The 17354-nt window shown below is 52.0% G+C and overlaps 7 protein-coding genes and 1 non-coding gene across 8 annotated transcripts; 3 read left to right on the forward strand and 5 right to left on the reverse strand.

Annotated features, from left to right (window-relative positions):
* Window positions 1–251: 251 nt before the first annotated feature.
* M431DRAFT_148791 (hypothetical protein) lies at window positions 252–1647 on the forward strand. Its single transcript, XM_024912783.1, has 2 exons — window positions 252–546; window positions 639–1647. The coding sequence occupies exons 1-2, from the start codon at window positions 460–462 to the stop codon at window positions 1437–1439; spliced, it is 888 nt and encodes a 295-aa protein (XP_024771256.1). The 5' UTR covers window positions 252–459; the 3' UTR covers window positions 1440–1647.
* Window positions 1648–1787: 140 nt separating this feature from the next.
* On the reverse strand, window positions 1788–3573 carry M431DRAFT_91917 (hypothetical protein; the record flags this gene model as incomplete). The annotated part of the gene is made up of 2 exons (XM_024924309.1): window positions 1788–2616; window positions 2678–3573. The coding sequence occupies 2 exons, from the start codon at window positions 3571–3573 to the stop codon at window positions 1788–1790; spliced, it is 1725 nt and encodes a 574-aa protein (XP_024771257.1).
* A 514-nt stretch (window positions 3574–4087) lies between these two features.
* Window positions 4088–5029, forward strand: M431DRAFT_522566 (hypothetical protein). Its single transcript, XM_024920505.1, has 2 exons — window positions 4088–4189; window positions 4285–5029. The coding sequence occupies exons 1-2, from the start codon at window positions 4157–4159 to the stop codon at window positions 4738–4740; spliced, it is 489 nt and encodes a 162-aa protein (XP_024771258.1). The 5' UTR covers window positions 4088–4156; the 3' UTR covers window positions 4741–5029.
* A 52-nt stretch (window positions 5030–5081) lies between these two features.
* On the reverse strand, window positions 5082–7218 carry M431DRAFT_510736 (hypothetical protein). Its single transcript, XM_024919533.1, has 2 exons — window positions 6758–7218; window positions 5082–6535 (listed from the first exon to the last, which is right to left on the reverse strand). The coding sequence occupies exons 1-2, from the start codon at window positions 6824–6826 to the stop codon at window positions 5507–5509; spliced, it is 1098 nt and encodes a 365-aa protein (XP_024771259.1). The 5' UTR covers window positions 6827–7218; the 3' UTR covers window positions 5082–5506.
* A 1146-nt stretch (window positions 7219–8364) lies between these two features.
* M431DRAFT_92331 (hypothetical protein) lies at window positions 8365–9504 on the forward strand (the record flags this gene model as incomplete). Its single annotated transcript, XM_024924342.1, has 2 exons — window positions 8365–8493; window positions 8539–9504. The coding sequence occupies 2 exons, from the start codon at window positions 8365–8367 to the stop codon at window positions 9502–9504; spliced, it is 1095 nt and encodes a 364-aa protein (XP_024771260.1).
* A 680-nt stretch (window positions 9505–10184) lies between these two features.
* Window positions 10185–11904, reverse strand: M431DRAFT_92402 (hypothetical protein; the record flags this gene model as incomplete). The annotated part of the gene is made up of 3 exons (XM_024924350.1): window positions 10185–11573; window positions 11654–11733; window positions 11808–11904. The coding sequence occupies 3 exons, from the start codon at window positions 11902–11904 to the stop codon at window positions 10185–10187; spliced, it is 1566 nt and encodes a 521-aa protein (XP_024771261.1).
* A 2181-nt stretch (window positions 11905–14085) lies between these two features.
* Window positions 14086–15628, reverse strand: M431DRAFT_148809 (hypothetical protein; the record flags this gene model as incomplete). Its single annotated transcript, XM_024912784.1, has 2 exons — window positions 14086–15370; window positions 15431–15628. 2 exons carry the CDS (start codon window positions 15626–15628, stop codon window positions 14297–14299), a joined length of 1272 nt encoding a protein of 423 aa, XP_024771262.1. The 3' UTR covers window positions 14086–14296.
* A 737-nt stretch (window positions 15629–16365) lies between these two features.
* Window positions 16366–16460, reverse strand: M431DRAFT_t150. The gene has a single exon. It is a non-coding gene; the product is annotated as a tRNA-Phe (tRNA).
* Window positions 16461–17354: the final 894 nt, after the last annotated feature.

The following is a 17354-nucleotide window of genomic DNA, read 5'->3' on the forward strand; positions in this document are numbered from 1 at the left end:
GATAAATCAAGGTTCAAGTAAACCAGGCACCGGATCAAAGCCACTTGCGTCAAAAAGCCCAACAGAACGACGTATACAAAGCAATGTATAAATGAGACTTACCACATACAACCTGTTGAAAGCGTTATACAACGTAGAAAATATACGGCCAGACATCGGTAAGCAGAAGCCCGTGAATCTGCGGCTCTGCGGGCCGGAGCGGGGAAGCGGCAGCTAAGCAAGGTGATTGGCAGTGTTTCACGCTGAGGCCATCTCACTGCATCTCGACTTCTCATGATAAGGTAGGATTCAAATCTGACGTTGCACTCATAAAATTACTCACGTCCAACGTCAAGGCTGGCCACATCTTCGTCCCTTCTGTCCAATTCCCTCTTAATCACTCTCATTTGCTTGATTTATACATATAGAAACGTTTGAAAGGGGCAAAGTCGGGACTGAGATATAGAAACGCAGCCCGCCATGGCTCATCCCAACGTCTTCCTCTGGGCTCTCGACACTCGAAGTCTCTGGCCCGAAGCCAGCAACACCAAGGATCTCCCCAAATACGTACGTCTTTCATCTTCTCATTCCGCCTCGTTATCCTTATATAAACACAAATCAATCGTCATTCTAGCTCATACTAACATACCAAAATCCAGGCCCAGCGCGCCCTCGCCCTGCTCTCCCCAGAGGAACAATCCGCCGTCCTCAAATACTACTTCGTCAAAGACGCAAAGCTCTCCCTCGCATCCGCCCTCCTCAAACGCCTCGCCATCTCCCGCTACTGCCGCATCCCCTTCCGCTCCGCCACCGCCGTGCGCGACGCCCGCACAAAGCCCGTCTTCCTCCTCCCCTCAGGCGAAGAGCCTCTCCTCTTCAACGTCACCCACCAGCACGGCGTCGTCGTCCTCTTCGGCGCCTACAAACCTCCCCCCGGTGTCGCCATCGGCACCGACATCGTCTGCCCCGGCGAGCGCCGCGACCGCGACGTCAAGCACATTCAGACTCAGGGCTGGCCGTCCTTCATCGGCATGCACTCCGAGGTCCTCAGCCCGCTCGAGGTCAGTCGCATGTGCGGCCTTCCCTTTCCCTTGCACCAGCCCCAGAAGCTGCTCGACTACTTCTACGCAAACTGGTGCCTTCGCGAGGCCTACGTCAAGATGACCGGTGAAGCCCTCCTCGCTCCGTGGCTGCACGACCTGGAGATGCGCTACTTTGCTCCGCCGGGAGAAGTACCGCCTGAGGGAGCGGATAAGACGCTCGAGGTGTGGTTCAAGGGTGAGAAGCTGACGGATGTCGATGTTAAGCTGGACTGGGCGCTTGGAAACGAGTACATGATTAGTACGGTGGTGAGGAGGGGAGAGAAGGGAGAGGGATTAGATGTTCCGGAGCCACAGAGTTTGGATTTGGAGGAGACGCTGGCGAGTGCGGAGGCATTGTTGGAGGAGCTGGGCGAGTGAACTTTTGGATGATTGGGTATGTTATGTTTTATGAATCAAGATGGAATACAAGAGAGGTGGAATAGATGAATGCATCATGACAAGATACGGACAGGACAGGGACAAGCGGGATTACAATTACTAAACAAGATGGTTACATTCACTAGATACGAAAGAATCTTTATTTCCTTCTTCTGTTTATGTGATTAACCTGTGCTCTAGATCCGTGCAAGTCTATATATACCTATACGTCTGTTTAACAAGCACAGCTGCTTCCATCGTATAGGAGACACGATATACCGTATCACTTCTTTATTCATCTAAATGATGCTATTTTTATATAACCATGGCCCATTTTACCAGAAACCCTTACTCCTCATGATCTTTCTCCTCCGCCCCCTCAGAAGGCGCCTCTAGTGAAAAGGAAAACACCTTATGCCCTTTCCTGCCAGTCTGTCCCGCTTCCGTACTATTTTCTTTGCTCTTCTCCTTCTCCTTTTCGTCATCCTTCTTCTCTTCATCCTTCTTCTTCTCGTCCTTTGTCGTGTCCACCACGCCGTCCTCCAACTTGCCAATCGTCTTGATTGCCTTGCCGTTCCCGTCTAGGTCAACCACCACGTCTACTGTGTCTAAACTTCCATCCTCAGTATACATCCACAACTCCTTAAACTCTCCGCGCACCAAACTGGTCAGCAGCAAAGACCCAAGCACTCCCGGCACAAGATACAACAACGCCGGCTGTCCATGCTTAAAGATGAGCAGCATGGCCAACGTAACTAGCATCCCCAAAAAGTATCCCACCATGGAGGCGTAAAAGTACGTCTTGGGGAACCTTGACGCGGCAACCTCAGCAGGAAGGGTTTGTGAACTAACAAGGCCAAAAGCTTGACGAGTCCAGATGCGCTCTCCCCAGTTCCCTTTGACATCGACATATGGAGTCTTAACCTCTCTGTGCTTGGTCTCGCTTCGCGTGATGGATTCTCCAGAGCCAGAGTGCTTCTCGATGATCTTCAAGTCAGTAGACTCGTATCTGATCTTCCGATAGTAGTGGATCCAGAGATCAAGTCGAAGTGCCCAGCCAATAACCATTCCAGGAATCACAATATCTCCGAGCCCAAGGATGCTCTTCCTTGACGCTGCCTCGTACGTGAGCTTGATTGGCACGTCAAGAGTCGTGGCCACCGTCACCATATAAGGACTACAAAGAAATTTTTTGTTAGTCTACCGATATGCAAAGGAATTAAAGAAGAGCAACCCACGTATAAAACACCATGAAGATGTCATAGAAGAAGAGACCCCACAACACGAGCGATCCAGTAAGGAAATCCGTCGGCGAAAGAATCAAAAACGACCCATAACACATGCCGTAACCCAGCATATTGGACAGGAATGGCCACGAGGTCGCAAAGTACACAATCGCCGTTACCACAGCCATCAACAGCGCCATCATGTGCGCAAACTTGACGTGCGCTGTCTCTTTGCCCATTCCATGCACAAACATCTCCAGCAGCCAGTGCCTCGTCAGGAGATCCCTCAGGTTCCAAGCCTTTTGCTGCAGCCACGCCACCGGCGTAAAGAAACCCAAGGCGCCAGGAAGCGGATTCGCCTTCCCAGCATCGAGGTTCTCAAGTTCATTGCCCGCGTCGTCGCAAACCGCAACAGTCCTTTTCGCCTGATCAACTCTTCGAAGCTTTCCATCTCTCCCACGCCAGAAACGAGGAAACACAAACGACGTCAGCACTTGGATCCCATGTGCATAAAACGTCAGCAAGCTCACCATAGACATGGTGGTCATGTACGAGCGAAGAATCTTGTTAATGATTGCTGGGTCCTGGAGCCACTGGATAAGATAGTAAAGCCCAACAAGAACACAGGCAGCCATGATGGGAAACAGGATGGCATCAGAGAGCTCCAGTCCCTGGCTAAACGTCTCGTCGTCCTGCTTCCGGCGTTTCTTGTCCTTTGAGACAGCCGCAGATGGTGGACGGCGTAGAGAGCCATGAGCTCCGAGATAGATGATTCCCATGGCGCCGCTGACGATCTTCAACTCTAGCAGGAGGAAGCTCACATCTTGCAGGGTATCGAATATTGAAGTAGGAGAGGCGGCAGACGCTGTGGTATTTAATGTGACGTTGAGGCCGTCCAAACCCTCCATGAGGGTGACATTGGTGGCAGCCATTGTTTATGTGTCAGATGCAGCTGTTGTATAAAGATCAGAATGCCGGCTGCTGAAGATCTTTCGTGGACATGCCCCAGCAGGCGAAACGTGGTCTGAACTCGACAAGGCTGCTTATGACGTTGGCCGCAGCAGGCAGAACATTTCAGGTGCTAGATGGTGTGACACGTTGAATCGATCTAGTCCAATGCAGTTGGGGGGAAAAAGGGGAAAAAAGTGTGAGAAGGAATGGCTGTGAGTTGTGCTGGCACAGAAATGAAAATGAGAGTGAAGCAAGAGCTCCAAATCTTGTCCTCTATAAAACATCAATTCAATAGAAGAGTCCACCTAGACAGCTGATCATGAAAATACAGTGGGTTTCAGAAGAGACGCCACTAATCGGCCATCGCTGCAGCGCCCAGACAAGGCAGCCAATAGCGCGCCACGATAGCGATAACACACCAAGCTTGCCAACACCAAGCATCGCAGCCTCGTCCCGCAGTGACAACCAACATTCAATTCTCCATATCCCAACTTTTCAATCCTACAATCAACGCCTCTGAAAAGGCCAATCTCGCCAACCATGACTACAAACGTCGTTCTAGAAACCTCAATGGTAAATCCTCCCTTTCTCAATCCCTCTTTACTTCAAACAATCTTCCCAAACCAAAGTCAAAAAAAAATTACAGCTACTAATTCTCAATCAAAAAGGGCTCCATCACCCTCGAGCTCTACACATCCCACGCCCCCAAAACCTGCAAGAACTTCGCCACCCTCGTCTCCCGCGGCTACTACGCATCCACAATCTTCCACCGCGTCATCCCCGACTTCATGGTCCAGGGCGGCGACCCCACCGGCACCGGCCGCGGCGGCTCCTCCATCTACGGCGACAAGTTCGAGGACGAGATCGACCCGGCCCTCAAACACTCCGGCGCGGGCATCCTCAGCATGGCAAACGCCGGCCCGAACACGAACGGATCGCAGTTCTTCATTACGCTTGCGCCGACGCCTTGGCTTGATGGGAAGCACACTATTTTTGGGAGGGTCAAGAGCGGGCTTGGGGTGGTGAAGAGGATGGGCATGGTGCCGACGGGGCCGGAGGATAGGCCGGTTGAGGAGGTTATGATTTTCAAGGCGAGGGTGGTGGAGGATGAGGAGGAGATTTGATTTTGTCAAGCTTTGAGGGGACTTTTGTTGAATGTTTGGTCAAGTTGGAAGTGACATTGTGAAAAGGAAACACGGATACAATAATGTGGACGCATTTGACGCGCCTTTTACATATTCCAGGTGTATTCAAGCGCCTTTGTATATAGCTTGTGGATTGGCATAGACGGCACGGCATGGCGTTTCGTTATTCTTACTATTATAATATTGGGAGATTTATTCGCCCTTTTTTGTCAACCACGCGTCAAGAGCAAAACAGGATGATAATGGCGTAATATGAAGAACATTTCACACAAGAGTAGATGGCACAATGAAGCTAGATAAGAAAGAATAAGAAGAAATCTTCTCCTTGCTTTATACATATAGATTTCATTAACCTAAAGCAAAAGAATGAATGAAAGTCAAGATGCAAAGATTCGTTTTCCACCCAACGCCAAAGTCCCGTTTTTTCCTCGGGATGCTGGTTGTATCATCGTCTTTATGTAAAAGCCAGTCAGCCAGCCCAATAGCCAACCTGTCCCAGAGCTGCAAAATAAAAGAAAAGCAACTGCAAAGCAAGCAGCTCTGGGGATTCATTTTTCCGTTTTTCATCTTCCTCTCTTGTATCTCTGAAAGAAAAGAAAGAAATGGTAGTAGTACAGTATCCATGGATATCAAAACTCCAAAGTCCCTCTGCTTCGAGTCTATCCCGTATCCAATTAGCCAGTAGTAGTCACGCAGAGAGCAGACGCGTGCATGGTTTCCATATTTGCTTGATCCTCTTTTCCACTTAATGGCGAGGTGGTGAAGAGAGCGTTCCCGACGACTCAGACTCCCCATCGATATCTCGACCATTCTTCGACATGGGCGAGCTCATGGCCGGCTTGGTGACCTTGAGTTTCTTAATCGGGCTCTCGTTCTTGGACTTGATCTTATTCAGCACCTTGGGCGAAGGCACGTCGTATTCAGCCTTTTGTTCCTGGCTCAACGAGCTGCTCTTGATCTTGTCCTTCTTCAAAGAGGGTTTCGTCTTAATAATGACCTTCTTCGTCTGGGTGTGCTTAATCTTCTTCTTCTTGTGGCTGCTGGTTTCCGAGTCGTCGTCGTCATCGCTCACGTCTCGCTTCCTAGGGCTCTGAGCCCGAGATGTCGGCGTAGGAGTAGCCTTCTGAGAAGGAGGAGGCGTCGGTTCGTTCTGGGAACCGCTGCCATTCATCCTCTGAGCGGCTGCTCGACTGGCGTTGCGACCACTGTTGCCAATGCAAGACCCCATGTGATTATTCAGCCGTGTAACCAGGATGCATCTCTTGCATTTGCTGCACGTTGCAGAAGGGAACGAGAGAACATTGGGAGGCCGCTGCTCGGGGGCATCCGATCCATCCTTCTTGTCCATGTCTTTCTTCTTCTTGCCCCTTCCTGGGCCTGGTCCAACCCAGCTCTGGCCGTAGATGTCGCACCCGGGCTTCTCGATGAAGGGGTGTTTCTTGCAGTAGACAATCGTAGGGTCGGGCTTTCGGGCGCCTTTGCCATCGGTAGGATAGAGCAGTCGCGGTAGATGGCATCGGGGACACAGGATATCCGCCGTTGTCTTAAGAGGGTTACCCTTTAGGAGCACCTTGCCGTCCTCGTAGATGGCAGCATCCGTTTCGATTCGCACGTCGGGAGCTGAGTCGGGGGTCGAGCTCTCTGAGGCGTCCGAGGCCAGCTTCTCCACTCGAATGGCAGCGGTTGTCGCCCTCGCCGTCTTCTCCTCTCGATGCGTCTTCATCAACAGGTCCGACACGATGTTGTATAGCATGTCATCGAGCACCGAATGCGCCTATAGCGACGAGACAGGTCATTGTCAGCAGCCGCATCTCGCCAAAGAGAGCATTTCAAGACTGATTGGCGATGCACGCATGCAGCAGACTGGTCCTCGTCCACGATAGACGAGGCAGCGGCAAATCGCAACAACAGCGTCTAGGCTCTAGGACCCAGCCTAAGTGGTGTCTTGCAGGCCAAGGGTGGGAAGATGGGAATTGCATCAGTGTCGACAACTTACCAGTTTATCCATGCTGCCAGCATCATCCCGGGCACGGATGATGCCCGCCCGACCCGAGGCTGAATTCATGATGTGCCGCAGTAAGCCCTGGATAGGGAAGGAAGGGGTTTAAAAAAAAAAAATAAGGATCCAAGAGCTGAGGTGTGTGTGTGTGAGTGTTCGGCTCTGTGCAACTTGGCGTCGTGTGATGGATGACCGAGCAATGCCGGGCGGAAAAGGCGGTCCCGGTTCTCGCCCCCGGTTGATCTGACGGAAAGGCTAAACAGAGGCAAATAGAAGGATGGATGATGGCTCAGGTTTGGAATCCGAACGCTGCTAGTAGTAGCATCAAAAGTACTTGGTAGTGGTGCGCCGCCTGCGGTTCTTTCGTCACTTTGCACTAAGCATTCCGCTGAGTAACTCTGGGGGGTTGGGCTGGGGTGAGCGAGAAGTGAAGGGCGATCTTTTTTTTTTTTTTTTTTGTATGTGCTGTGTGTTTTCACTCCAAGCGCTGATTTCTCCGGAGCGATGGAAATAAAGCGATGGTTGGGAATTTGATGGCCGCTCTCGTCACGCTCCTCTCGGCTTGGCGACTTGGCTCTAATTGCAGTGGCTACTGTACGAGTACGCAGAGGGAGATGAGAAGCGATGCTCTGCTGGCGCAGGGCCGTGGGGGAAAAGGTGGATTAGAAACAGAATGGAGTGTAAAAAAGGGCGATTGAGCGCAGAATCGGAGTTTTGGGTTTAGGAATCAATGCACCCCCCCAGCTGCCTGCCTGCTGACTGACTCTTCAGTGGCTGCTGTTGAGTGCATGTGCTCGTGCTGTGCGCAAAGTGATGCCGGCATGCCGCTAAGGCGCCTGTTGGTGCTCCGTAATTGCGGGATCCCCCCGTGTCATTTTAGGCTTTTAGGGGACGAGATGGGCTTGCGTGCAGCTCTCCAGCGGCTGGTTACCGCTGAGTTACAGCGCGCACAGGCCCCTACTGTACAGTTCGGCTGTACTCAGTACCTGGTGGCACTCCGTACTCCGAACATCCATGGATCTCCGTGCCTGATGATACTTTCCAGCCCATCCCTTACATACATGTACAGCAACGACATCCGCGATGAGACGCCCCAATCCGGCGCCCAGAACTGCACATGTAGATTTCCCAGATTGCAGATTGCATCCCCCCTGACTAGCCATGCGATGCGCGCCCAGCATCCCGCCCACGTCCCCTGACCCAGCGGAACATTTGCAGCCTTATCGCTGATAAGCACCCGCTGGGCAAAAAATGGCCCTTCCGGCGAGCGCCGTTTGCAAGCGGCCTAGTAGATCCGTCCAGCCAAAAGATAGCACCCCCTGAACGAACGCGAGACATTGAACCTAAACTGAACCCAGAAAAAAAAAAAAGAGACCAAAGCCAATCGTAAACCTTCACATCCGTTCTACACTTCTATCTTCGTATTTACATTTTTGCGGCACTTCTCCGGAGAACGTGGCTCCCTTGACCTTTTGATTCAAATACATTCTTTACTGACTCGTTTTTATAACTGTTGGCTTCGCTCTCCAACTTTCTTTCTCTCTTGCATTTACATCTTGTTTTAACTTCTTAATTCCGGCTCATCCAGCCCATCTTTCTTCATCATGTCACTCCCTACCACCGCCGGCAAGCCCTCGCAAACATCCATCCGATCCTTCTTCCAAGCCAAACCACCACAATACGCTCCGCCGCCTTCAAGCAAAAGCAACAACTCATCCATCCCCCTCGCCCCAGTCCCTCCTCCATCTCAATCGCAATCTCAATCCCAAACCTCCGAGTCCGCCCCGCCTCCGGATTCTACTTCCCCACACTCCGCCGCGCCGCCATCGCGATCCTCAGATCGAAACCAAGAAGCACAAGAGCTGAACAATCATCAAGCCTCCTCCTCAAGTCACCCCCGACTTCCCCTCGAAGCCTCCATCCGCCCCATCACCACCGCAGACGTCAACGCCCTCCGCCGCCTCAACGCCCTGCTGCTCCCCGTCAGCTACCCCGAGACCTTCTACAACCGCGCCGCCGACCCCGTCACAGGCCGCTTCTCGCGTGTAATCTGCTGGGCGCACAAGGGCGACGACCAGCCCAAGCCCGTCGGCGGCATCGTCTGCCGCGTCGAGCCCGACGTCGACGTGCGTGCCGCCGGCTCCCAGACCGTCCAGAACATCTACATCCAATCACTATGCCTACTGTCACCATACCGCTCCCTGGGCCTCATCGCTGCCGCCCTTGACGACATCATCGCCTCTGCCGTCACCGACCCGACCCTCGACGTCCGAACCCTCACAGCCCACGTCTGGACCGAGAACGAAGAAGGCCTGCACTGGTACGAGGCCCGCGGCTTCCAGAAGCAAGAGCCCGCCATCAGGGGCTACTACATCAAGCTGCGCCCCGACTCAGCCTGGCTCGTGTCCAAACCAGTCAGCGCCTCCGTCCTCGGCTCTCTCCCCTCCTCGGCACCTCCGCTGTCTCGCCCCGACATATCCAGCACCACCGCGGCCGTGCTGAGCCTACCGCCCATGGCGAACCAGCCCCCCGTCAGGCCACCTGCCAGAGTAGCATCCGGCAAGTCGTTCCAGAACCAGCGGCCCGAGACGGAGTGGAATGATCTCCCTGCAGACATGGCGCCGTCTCTGCTTGGACCGCCGAAGAACGGCAGCGAGCCGGGATCCGGCGCGAGCTCGAGGAGCAGCTCCACCGTAAGAAGGAAGAAAGATAGATCATACCCAGCCGCGGCGTTTGGACAGTGAAGCGCATCATACAGTATAGAATTGCTAGGAAAATCATCCATTCTCTAGCTGCAATTGAGCCAGAGATAGAAGGAGATGAAACAAAACCCAGAAAAAAGAAGAAACAAAACTCAAGGACATTGGAAAAATAGACATCAATCTTTGAAAGAATCTTTAATGATTATCGTAGAATCTTTAATTACAACTAGCTACTATCCACCCCTTCCTTCATATTCATATATAGGACATCGTCCAGTCGACGAAAACCAAGACAAGCTTTAAATCCAAAGACAAAAAGACCTGCTCTCTCCATATCATGCATGACATCGTACAAAATCGTCCCAACAAGGAATCTTGATATACAGAAAACTTTTCGTGTCCCCAAGTGCAAAAGACGCCTCCTTTGGATATTCCCCTGAAAGATTGAAAAAGACCCAAATCATGAAACAACCCAAATGACAACACCAGCTCAACACCGGTTTCTCCTCTTAATTCCTGCTGTATCTGCTGTACAAAAATGCGGCAAGTGCTCCAACTCCAACGCCGGCGGCAACCAAGACTGGGAAGGACAACAATGATGATTCTTCGACTGTAAAAAATATGTTAGCTAAAATGCAAGAAAGTAGATGAGTAGAGAGGGGGGAGATGCAAAGAAGGGAGAATGCAAAGAGGACGAAAGATGGTAAAATCTCTCGAGAAGGTCACATACCAGGAGACTCGAAAGGCTGAGAAAGGCGGCGCTTGATATCTCGTCGTAGGTCAGCAAGGAAGTCTCCAGGCTTCTCCATCTTCTGCGCCATCAGAGCGATCAGAGCGGCGCCAACACCGCTGCCGTCCTTGGCGATACCGATACGGATCTTGTCGGCGCCGCTGGGGCCGATGCCGTCAATGGCGCGCAGGGCCTCGTAGATCATATCCCGGAAGAAGGGGTAGTGCTCTACCAAGCTACCGTCCACGCCAATGTCGACAATCTCCTCGGCGGGATCATTCAGTTTTCCTGACTGGAGAACAATGGCGCCAATGGCGACAGCTGAGAGCCTAGCAGCTCTGCGGACAACAGCGCCGGCGACAGCCTTGAATGCCTGCGCATCCTCTAGTGAGGGGGTGTACACCTGGAGCGTGTTCTCTAGTTCTTGTCGGATGGCCACCAGCTCGGGGGTGTTGTCGGCAGCAGCCACGGACAGGACGGCAGTGTCCAGTCCCCACTGGAACAGGAGGCCAGACTTGGGGCTGAGGTTCGTTGTGGTCGACCAGTCATTGGTGCTAGAGTTTGTGTCGCGGAAGAGGGACGTCTCGTCATCCTTCATCATGTCGGCAACCGCTAGTCGCACAATCTCACCCAGGAACATGCCGGATACACGCTTTTCGTACATCTGGATGCCGGGGTTAACACTGTCTCGATCTAGCGCGGTATCCCAAACGGTGGTAGGGAGAACATTGAGCTGGTTATCGAATGAACCCCACTCAGTGTTGATGACCATTTCACCAGTTGAGGCGTCGTATTCGCCCTTGATGGGCTTGGTAATGTTTGAAGTCTTCTCGATGTAGGCGCCGTTGGTTCCAGTGCCAAAGATGGCGCCGAGAAGAGAGCGGTGCTTTCCTGTTGATGTGTACGAACGCGCCATGAGGGTTCCTACGGTATCATTGACCAAAGCAGCCACCTTGACGGGGAGATGAAGTCGGTCAATCTCATCTTGGAGAAGCTTGCAGACATCCTTGCCAATTGCGTCCGGAATGTCAAAGCCCTTGGTCCACCGGATGAGATTGCCCTTGTTGATGCCGAGCTGCTGTACGGGGAAGCTGAATGTGAAGCCGAGGCGGAAAATCTGCTCGTCGTGGTAGCCCTCAGGGAAGCTAGTCGTGTTGCGACGGGAGGTGGCACTCTCAAAGTGCTCTCTGTGGTGCTCTCGGAGGAAGAGCTCAATTTGCTTAGCCAAGAAAGCGAAAAGATCTCTCGCCGTCTTGGCTACCATGAGATTCTTGGGAATGGCGACCTTGTTGTAGGTCAGGTTGAAGGTGCTGTCGCCGTTTAGCGTAACGGAGCAAACGCGAAAGTTGGTGCCGCCCAAGTCAACAGCTAGGTAAATGCCCTGCAAAAATAAAAATAAAAAATCAATTGGTCAGTTGTGCCGTCCGTCAGCGAACTTCTAGAGTTACGGGGACAACTCACTCGCTCTGTGCCGTCTGGTACAGCAGTTACGTAGGAGGGAATCTGACTGAGACTGGTTCCATCTACTTTTAATCCCTCGTCTACAATGACGTTAGTGGTGAGCACATGCATGAGCGGCGACCAATGCGCCCGAGGGAATTGGCGCCGAGCTTACTGGTCTGCTTCAAATATTCTTGGACATGGCGATTGAGGTCCTCGTCCGAGAACTCGAACTCGGACACAACCCTGCTGGTGTGCTCTGCTAGGCCCATTGTGAGGACTCGCGACGTTGGGGGTGAGAATGCGAAAGGTGGTAGCGGACAGATGAGCTCGTCGTGGACAGTGAGTTGTGAGGTCAAGGAAGAGAGAGGCCACAGAACTCTGGGATGGAGATGAAGGAGGGAGAGAAGTTGGCAGGCCCACGGTAGCTGAAGAATGGCAGTTTGTATGTTGGCGTCATGGAGCGCGAGCTGGGCAAGCTAGTTGTTATAAACATTAGCGAACCGGCCACAATCGTCAGTGCCTTATACTTTTCTCGTGATTCCGTGGATGCGCATTTACGCAGCGAGCATGGATAGCACAGGGATTAGCCCCAACTCTGGGGACGGCGCGGGGCGTTTGGCCGAGAGCTCCATGCTTAGCGTAGCCTACCATTGAGTGTCTCCCGCATGCGTAGGTTCGGCCGGCGAATCAAGGCGTCCTCAGGACAGGCCTCTCCACTCGTCACACGCCGGCGGGCTTGTGGGAGGCTTGTGGGAGGCTTGTGGGAAGCTCACGGCCACCGGAATATCCGTCCTGCTGGACAAAGCTCTGGAATGTTCCTGTTCCCCAACGAGGCGGCATCCACTGAGGAGTAGGCTGTTACGTAGAGACGGGGCAAGAGATGGAGTAACGCGGGTAATGGGGTTTTCCAGAACAGGTACCCTGACTCCTGAGACGCCGGGAGACGAGGCAGAGGAACTATGACGAAGGGGATGCTCGCTCACCGTGGACAGTACAAACAGTACGAGTATGGGCAGCAGCCACACTCGATTGGCGACGGACAGTGTCGACTTCGGCCGTTCGTCTTTTCCTGGTACCACCCTGTCGCCGTGGCCGTCGCGCCACACGGCGCCGAGGCCTCGAACCTTGTCCTCGTGGCACGCCGTTTTGACGTTTTTATCGTGTGCTAACAGGCAATTAAGCATTTTGGACCCCAATCCCGCCAAGCTTCTCCAATTCGTGCCATTACTCACAGTACATGCTCCCACTTACACCCTCACGATCCTCCTGGCACGAGGAACTCGGACAGTTGGGCGTGGAGAGACAATGGCCATGGAGCCACCCGCATACGCAGCTGCGGAGCGAATGTGGCCCAAGCTGGAGACTCTGAAGAAAAGGGCCGTATACCGCGTATGTACTCCGTCCTGCGTACGAGAAGTCTCGTGGTAGAGAGAAAAGCGCGCGATTTTTGGCTTAGTTAGGCTGGGCGACTCAGCGTTCCTCCAGTGGCGTTCATCAAGTGGTACTGCGGACTTAGCCCCTGTATCGTTTAATTTCCCCCCAAATGGCCCGAAGATGCAGGATGCAGGCACAGAGTGCCACTCCAACGCCAGACAACCACCGTCTCCTGGGTCCTGCCGGTGATGACGGGCGATCACGACGCTGCAATGACACGGCCAGATGCAAAGTTTCGCCGAATAGCCTTGCTGCTGACCCGGGAACCGCAGAAAACTCTCGATCCGTAATGCTAGCGTCAGGTGCGCATAATTGTATATGGCGCAAACCAAAAGCAGGCGGTGTTGACAAAATATCGAGCCTGTCCGACTTCGCAGAGGAGGCTTGATTGAAGGTTCGATAAGTAGGGGGGGTCCAGAAAGATAGAGCTGCAAGTAAGAAAAGACTCAATTTGTGCCGCGTCGATAACAATGCTTTCGAGAGTAGAGATAAGACACCCAGAGAGTCAAAAATTCCGGCAGATGTCAATTGTGCTTGCTTCGCTTAGATAAGGGATCTCGTCGATTCAATCTCACAACACACGAAAAAAAGGCCTACTCGACTCACAGAATCGCAAACAAGAGAAGGAGCTTCAGCGGCACGAACCAAGAGTTGTCCTACTTGGGGGCCTTATATCATCCGCGAATGCAGAGAAAGATGGGGAACTCTCCTCCCTCGAAAGCGAGCAATCAACTATTGGCGCGGGGAAGCTGGTCTGTTTTCAACAAAGCGACTGGTCTCTAGGTCTTTAAAAAGGCGGTATTCCATAGTATCCCCTCGCTCATCCACTTTAGCCTAACCCGGAGAACATTTTTCCCTATACATGCCGTGTGGATAACTGGCCCATCGATTCAGACTTTTTTGAGTAGAGCCTGGACGGCATCGAGCAGCCGCCATTACACGTCGTCGTACAGAAGCAATTGTACAGGCAGTGAGAAAATGGACCAGTGCTAGGCCAGATCGCAGCAATGTGGACAAGTGGACCGACCACCTTGCATAGCTGAAGCAAGAGAGGCCAGATGTCAAACCGCCCTACCCTGGCTGAAAAAAAACCAGTTTGGGATAATATCCGCCTCAGGCCTGTCCCGAGATGATGAGAAATGCAGCCAACAAAAGGCCCGCGCAGAATAAGAAAACAGAATTCCTATGTTCGTCACCTAGCAGCTAACGAGTTAGAGATGGAGGAGACTAAACAGGCCAAGCTGAATTATTCTTACCGTCACGGTCAAGGCTGTGTACGACAACCACGAAGACATTCAAAGGCAGCCTAAGAGCACTATAGACTCCACCTCGCGCATAGTCGTCCACTATGTTGCTTTTCATGAGGGCCATTTTCGGAAAATATGCGCCCACACAGCCTTCAACGACACAGAATGCCCAAAAGAGCATATATTCGTGGTCCAGCATGGTTGAAATAGCGAATGCCCCAGATGTTATGGCAAATACGAACATGAGCGTGTTCAACGTGCTGTCTTTTGAATACAATTGGTCCTGAATCGCGGTGATTCTAGATCCGGCCATCATGGAGCACATGAAACTTGAGAAGATGATACCAAAGGGGAGCTCGTCCTGGTTCCCCGACTTTACTCTCACTCTCTTCAAGGCAGCCGACCAGAAAAACACGAAAAGGTACATTGAGCCTTCGAAACAACAAGAAGCAAAGTTCAGAGCCATAACTTTGGGGTTAGTTAGAGCTCCAAGCATGCGACGCTTCAGCTTTTGAACTCCCGGCGTTTTCTTCGACTTATCGACACTGCCATAGTTTTCTCGCCACATCACCAAAATGAGCACGCCGGCCCCGATACAGCAAACAAGGCTGGCAAGAAAAGGTCCCAGCCGAGCATCGAAACATTGGACAAGGCCATTCCCTATTATGCCAGAGAATATCGCCGTGATCGTGCTGGTGGTGGTCATGTTTGCAAAAACTTGGCTGAGGGACACTCTGCTCTCGTCAAGCTGCAATAGATGATACTCAGTAATCATCCAGGCCTCGAAGACACTAAATAGCAATGTAGTTGCTATACCTCCAAAGAAGCGGCCGAGGTATAGTGCGTAGAGATTGCGACTAAGCATCGTAAGGCATGTAATCCCGTAGCAGATGCAATATGCAACGCAGGCAGCCCGCCTTCCGTAGTGATCTGCGAGCTGTCCTGCAAAGGGGGCGCTCGCAGCACCAGAAACAAAGCCCGAGGCGTACAAAAGTGCGACAGTGTGTTCTTCGAGCTTCTTTTCGTATTTATAAATCGCATATGTGTAGGGACCCTGTACCGTGGCTCGGGTCAGGATCAGAACAGCTCGAAGAGAAAAGGAGTTTTCACACACTTGAAGCCAATCGGCTGCGACCACCAAGGCATAGACGAAGAGGAATTCCCGTTGAAACTTGGTAGCAGCTGTCTCGCTTTGCTCATCCTGCGGGATACCACGACGCCGCTGCTTGTGGTTCTGAGAGCGATGATGATAGATGAAAGAAGACATATTTGCGACGACCAAGATGGCCAGGTTCACCTGATAGAAGTCCATTGCGTTTGAATGCAAACAGCCTTGCACTTCACACTCTAATGGCTTGGATTTAGAAGTCGAGTCAATCTCTCATAGGAATGATGAGAATACAGAAAAGCCAGGAGGATCTGCCTTAGTACCTCTAGGTGGCCATCGTGCATGTCCGGGCGTTGTGCAAGTGAGGCTGCTCAAGCATCGCTCTTTCCAATTCTAACGTCAACCTGCACCGCCTCTTGAAGCATCTCTTCGAGGTAGGAGCCTCAAGTTGGCGGAGACAGGAAACATGAGGAAGGCACCAGAGTACTTGCTTCTTATCTCTCTGCGATGGGATTCATCATTTCCCTATTGCTTCTTGCTACCCTGGAATAGCTGAGGATGAGTTCAATCGACATTTTCGAACGGCAACAACTTCACAAAATTGCCCAATGGATAAACTGACAGTCTTGTTGGATGTGACAGATTCAATCATTTATATATTTTCCTTGGAGCCAGAGTATTTGGATCATCGCCCAACAACTAGGTTGTCCACCCAAACCAATTCATTTAACGGAGTCAATAGCCTGTTCCACGTAGGTAAAATAGTTGAGCAAAGAGACGACAGAGAGTTCTCTACTGGGGTTTCAAATATCCAAATCGACTTTCCTGTTAAGTCGCAACATGAGAACAAAAAAGCAAAAGAGAAGAATTCACTCCGTTAGTTGGTAAAAAATACACAAAGACTCCATGGTTTGGTGCAGTTGTTGAAATGGGCAAAAAAATGCGACCTGTGTGGATCGAACACACGACCTTCAGATAAACTGGTGATTGAAGTAAAGGCTTCAGTCTGACGCTCTCCCAGCTGAGCTAAGGTCGCAAGCTATTTGTTGGAGGATTTGCGAGAGTTAGATGATATTAGTACCATTCGTTGGTGGGTGGAATTGGGTGGGGACGAAGTGGTTTCCTAAAATTGTTTCTTTGCAGTTGACGCGGACAAAGACAGAAACAGAAACAATAGCGGCGGCGGTGGAGACTTGATGCGGCTCTGTGCCGGTCCCTGGGAGATGGATAAGCTTACACGTGATTGTCGATTGTTTTGGGGCATATTATGATTGAGCAAGCAACCTAGGGATATAGAGAGTAAGACTACTAACTGCCTGCAAGTCTCCTATTTCAGGCCAGTCTATAAATACCGCCCATTACTGTATCAGATGGGCTTCAAGGTCGTTCTCATGAGCGGCATCGCACATGTTGATAAACGATTACTAACGCAATGGCCCGTTGCACACGGTTTGGTTTCTGTCAGTCCAGAGGCCCCACCGTTCTCTCCCAAGGGCTGCCCGAACCAACCCCGCCTTGCCCAAACCAAAGTCCTACCCGCCAAGAGCCAAAAGTCCTGGGCTAACATTCTCTCCGATGCCCCTACAGAAGAGGAGAGGAGAGGAGAGGACTCTTGCCCGTGGGTGTGGCACGTTGCATTACGCTGTACTTTTGGTTGCAGGTACTCCGTACAGCTGTGCCGAGTAGGTTAGCAGCCCGAGGCCTCCATCGACGGTGAATGGTTGAGTTTGCAGCAGCTAGAGGCGAGATGTTGGAATACGGCATGTACATGTATCTTGTCTCTTCGGGTCATTTGGAAACAAAGAACGACGGGAATCTTTTTGCTTGACGCTTGTGGTCGATTTGCGAGTGGCTTCGCCCCGCCACGATCAACGCCTCCACAAATGGCAATGGCTGTGGCAGTACCAAAGGACGGAGTGCATGCGAGAGT

This window comes from Trichoderma harzianum (genome assembly GCF_003025095.1).
Source record: "Trichoderma harzianum CBS 226.95 unplaced genomic scaffold M431scaffold_11, whole genome shotgun sequence".
Lineage (NCBI taxonomy): Eukaryota > Fungi > Ascomycota > Sordariomycetes > Hypocreales > Hypocreaceae > Trichoderma > Trichoderma harzianum.

What these genes read in the sequence shown, in the direction of transcription:
- M431DRAFT_148791 (XM_024912783.1), top strand. Translation starts at nt 460, where the DNA reads ATGGCTCATCCCAACGTCTTCCTCTGGGCTCTCGACACTCGAAGTCTC. An exon ending in CCAAGGATCTCCCCAAATAC is followed by an intron (nt 547 to 638) that starts GTACGTCTTTCA and finishes ACCAAAATCCAG; the next exon opens with GCCCAGCGCGCCCTCGCCCT.
- M431DRAFT_522566 (XM_024920505.1), top strand. Translation starts at nt 4,157, where the DNA reads ATGACTACAAACGTCGTTCTAGAAACCTCAATG. An exon ending in TCGTTCTAGAAACCTCAATG is followed by an intron (nt 4,190 to 4,284) that starts GTAAATCCTCCC and finishes TCAATCAAAAAG; the next exon opens with GGCTCCATCACCCTCGAGCT.
- M431DRAFT_510736 (XM_024919533.1), bottom strand. Translation starts at nt 6,826, where the DNA reads ATGAATTCAGCCTCGGGTCGGGCGGGCATCATCCGTGCCCGGGATGAT. An exon ending in CTGGCAGCATGGATAAACTG is followed by an intron (nt 6,536 to 6,757) that starts GTAAGTTGTCGA and finishes TCGTCGCTATAG; the next exon opens with GCGCATTCGGTGCTCGATGA.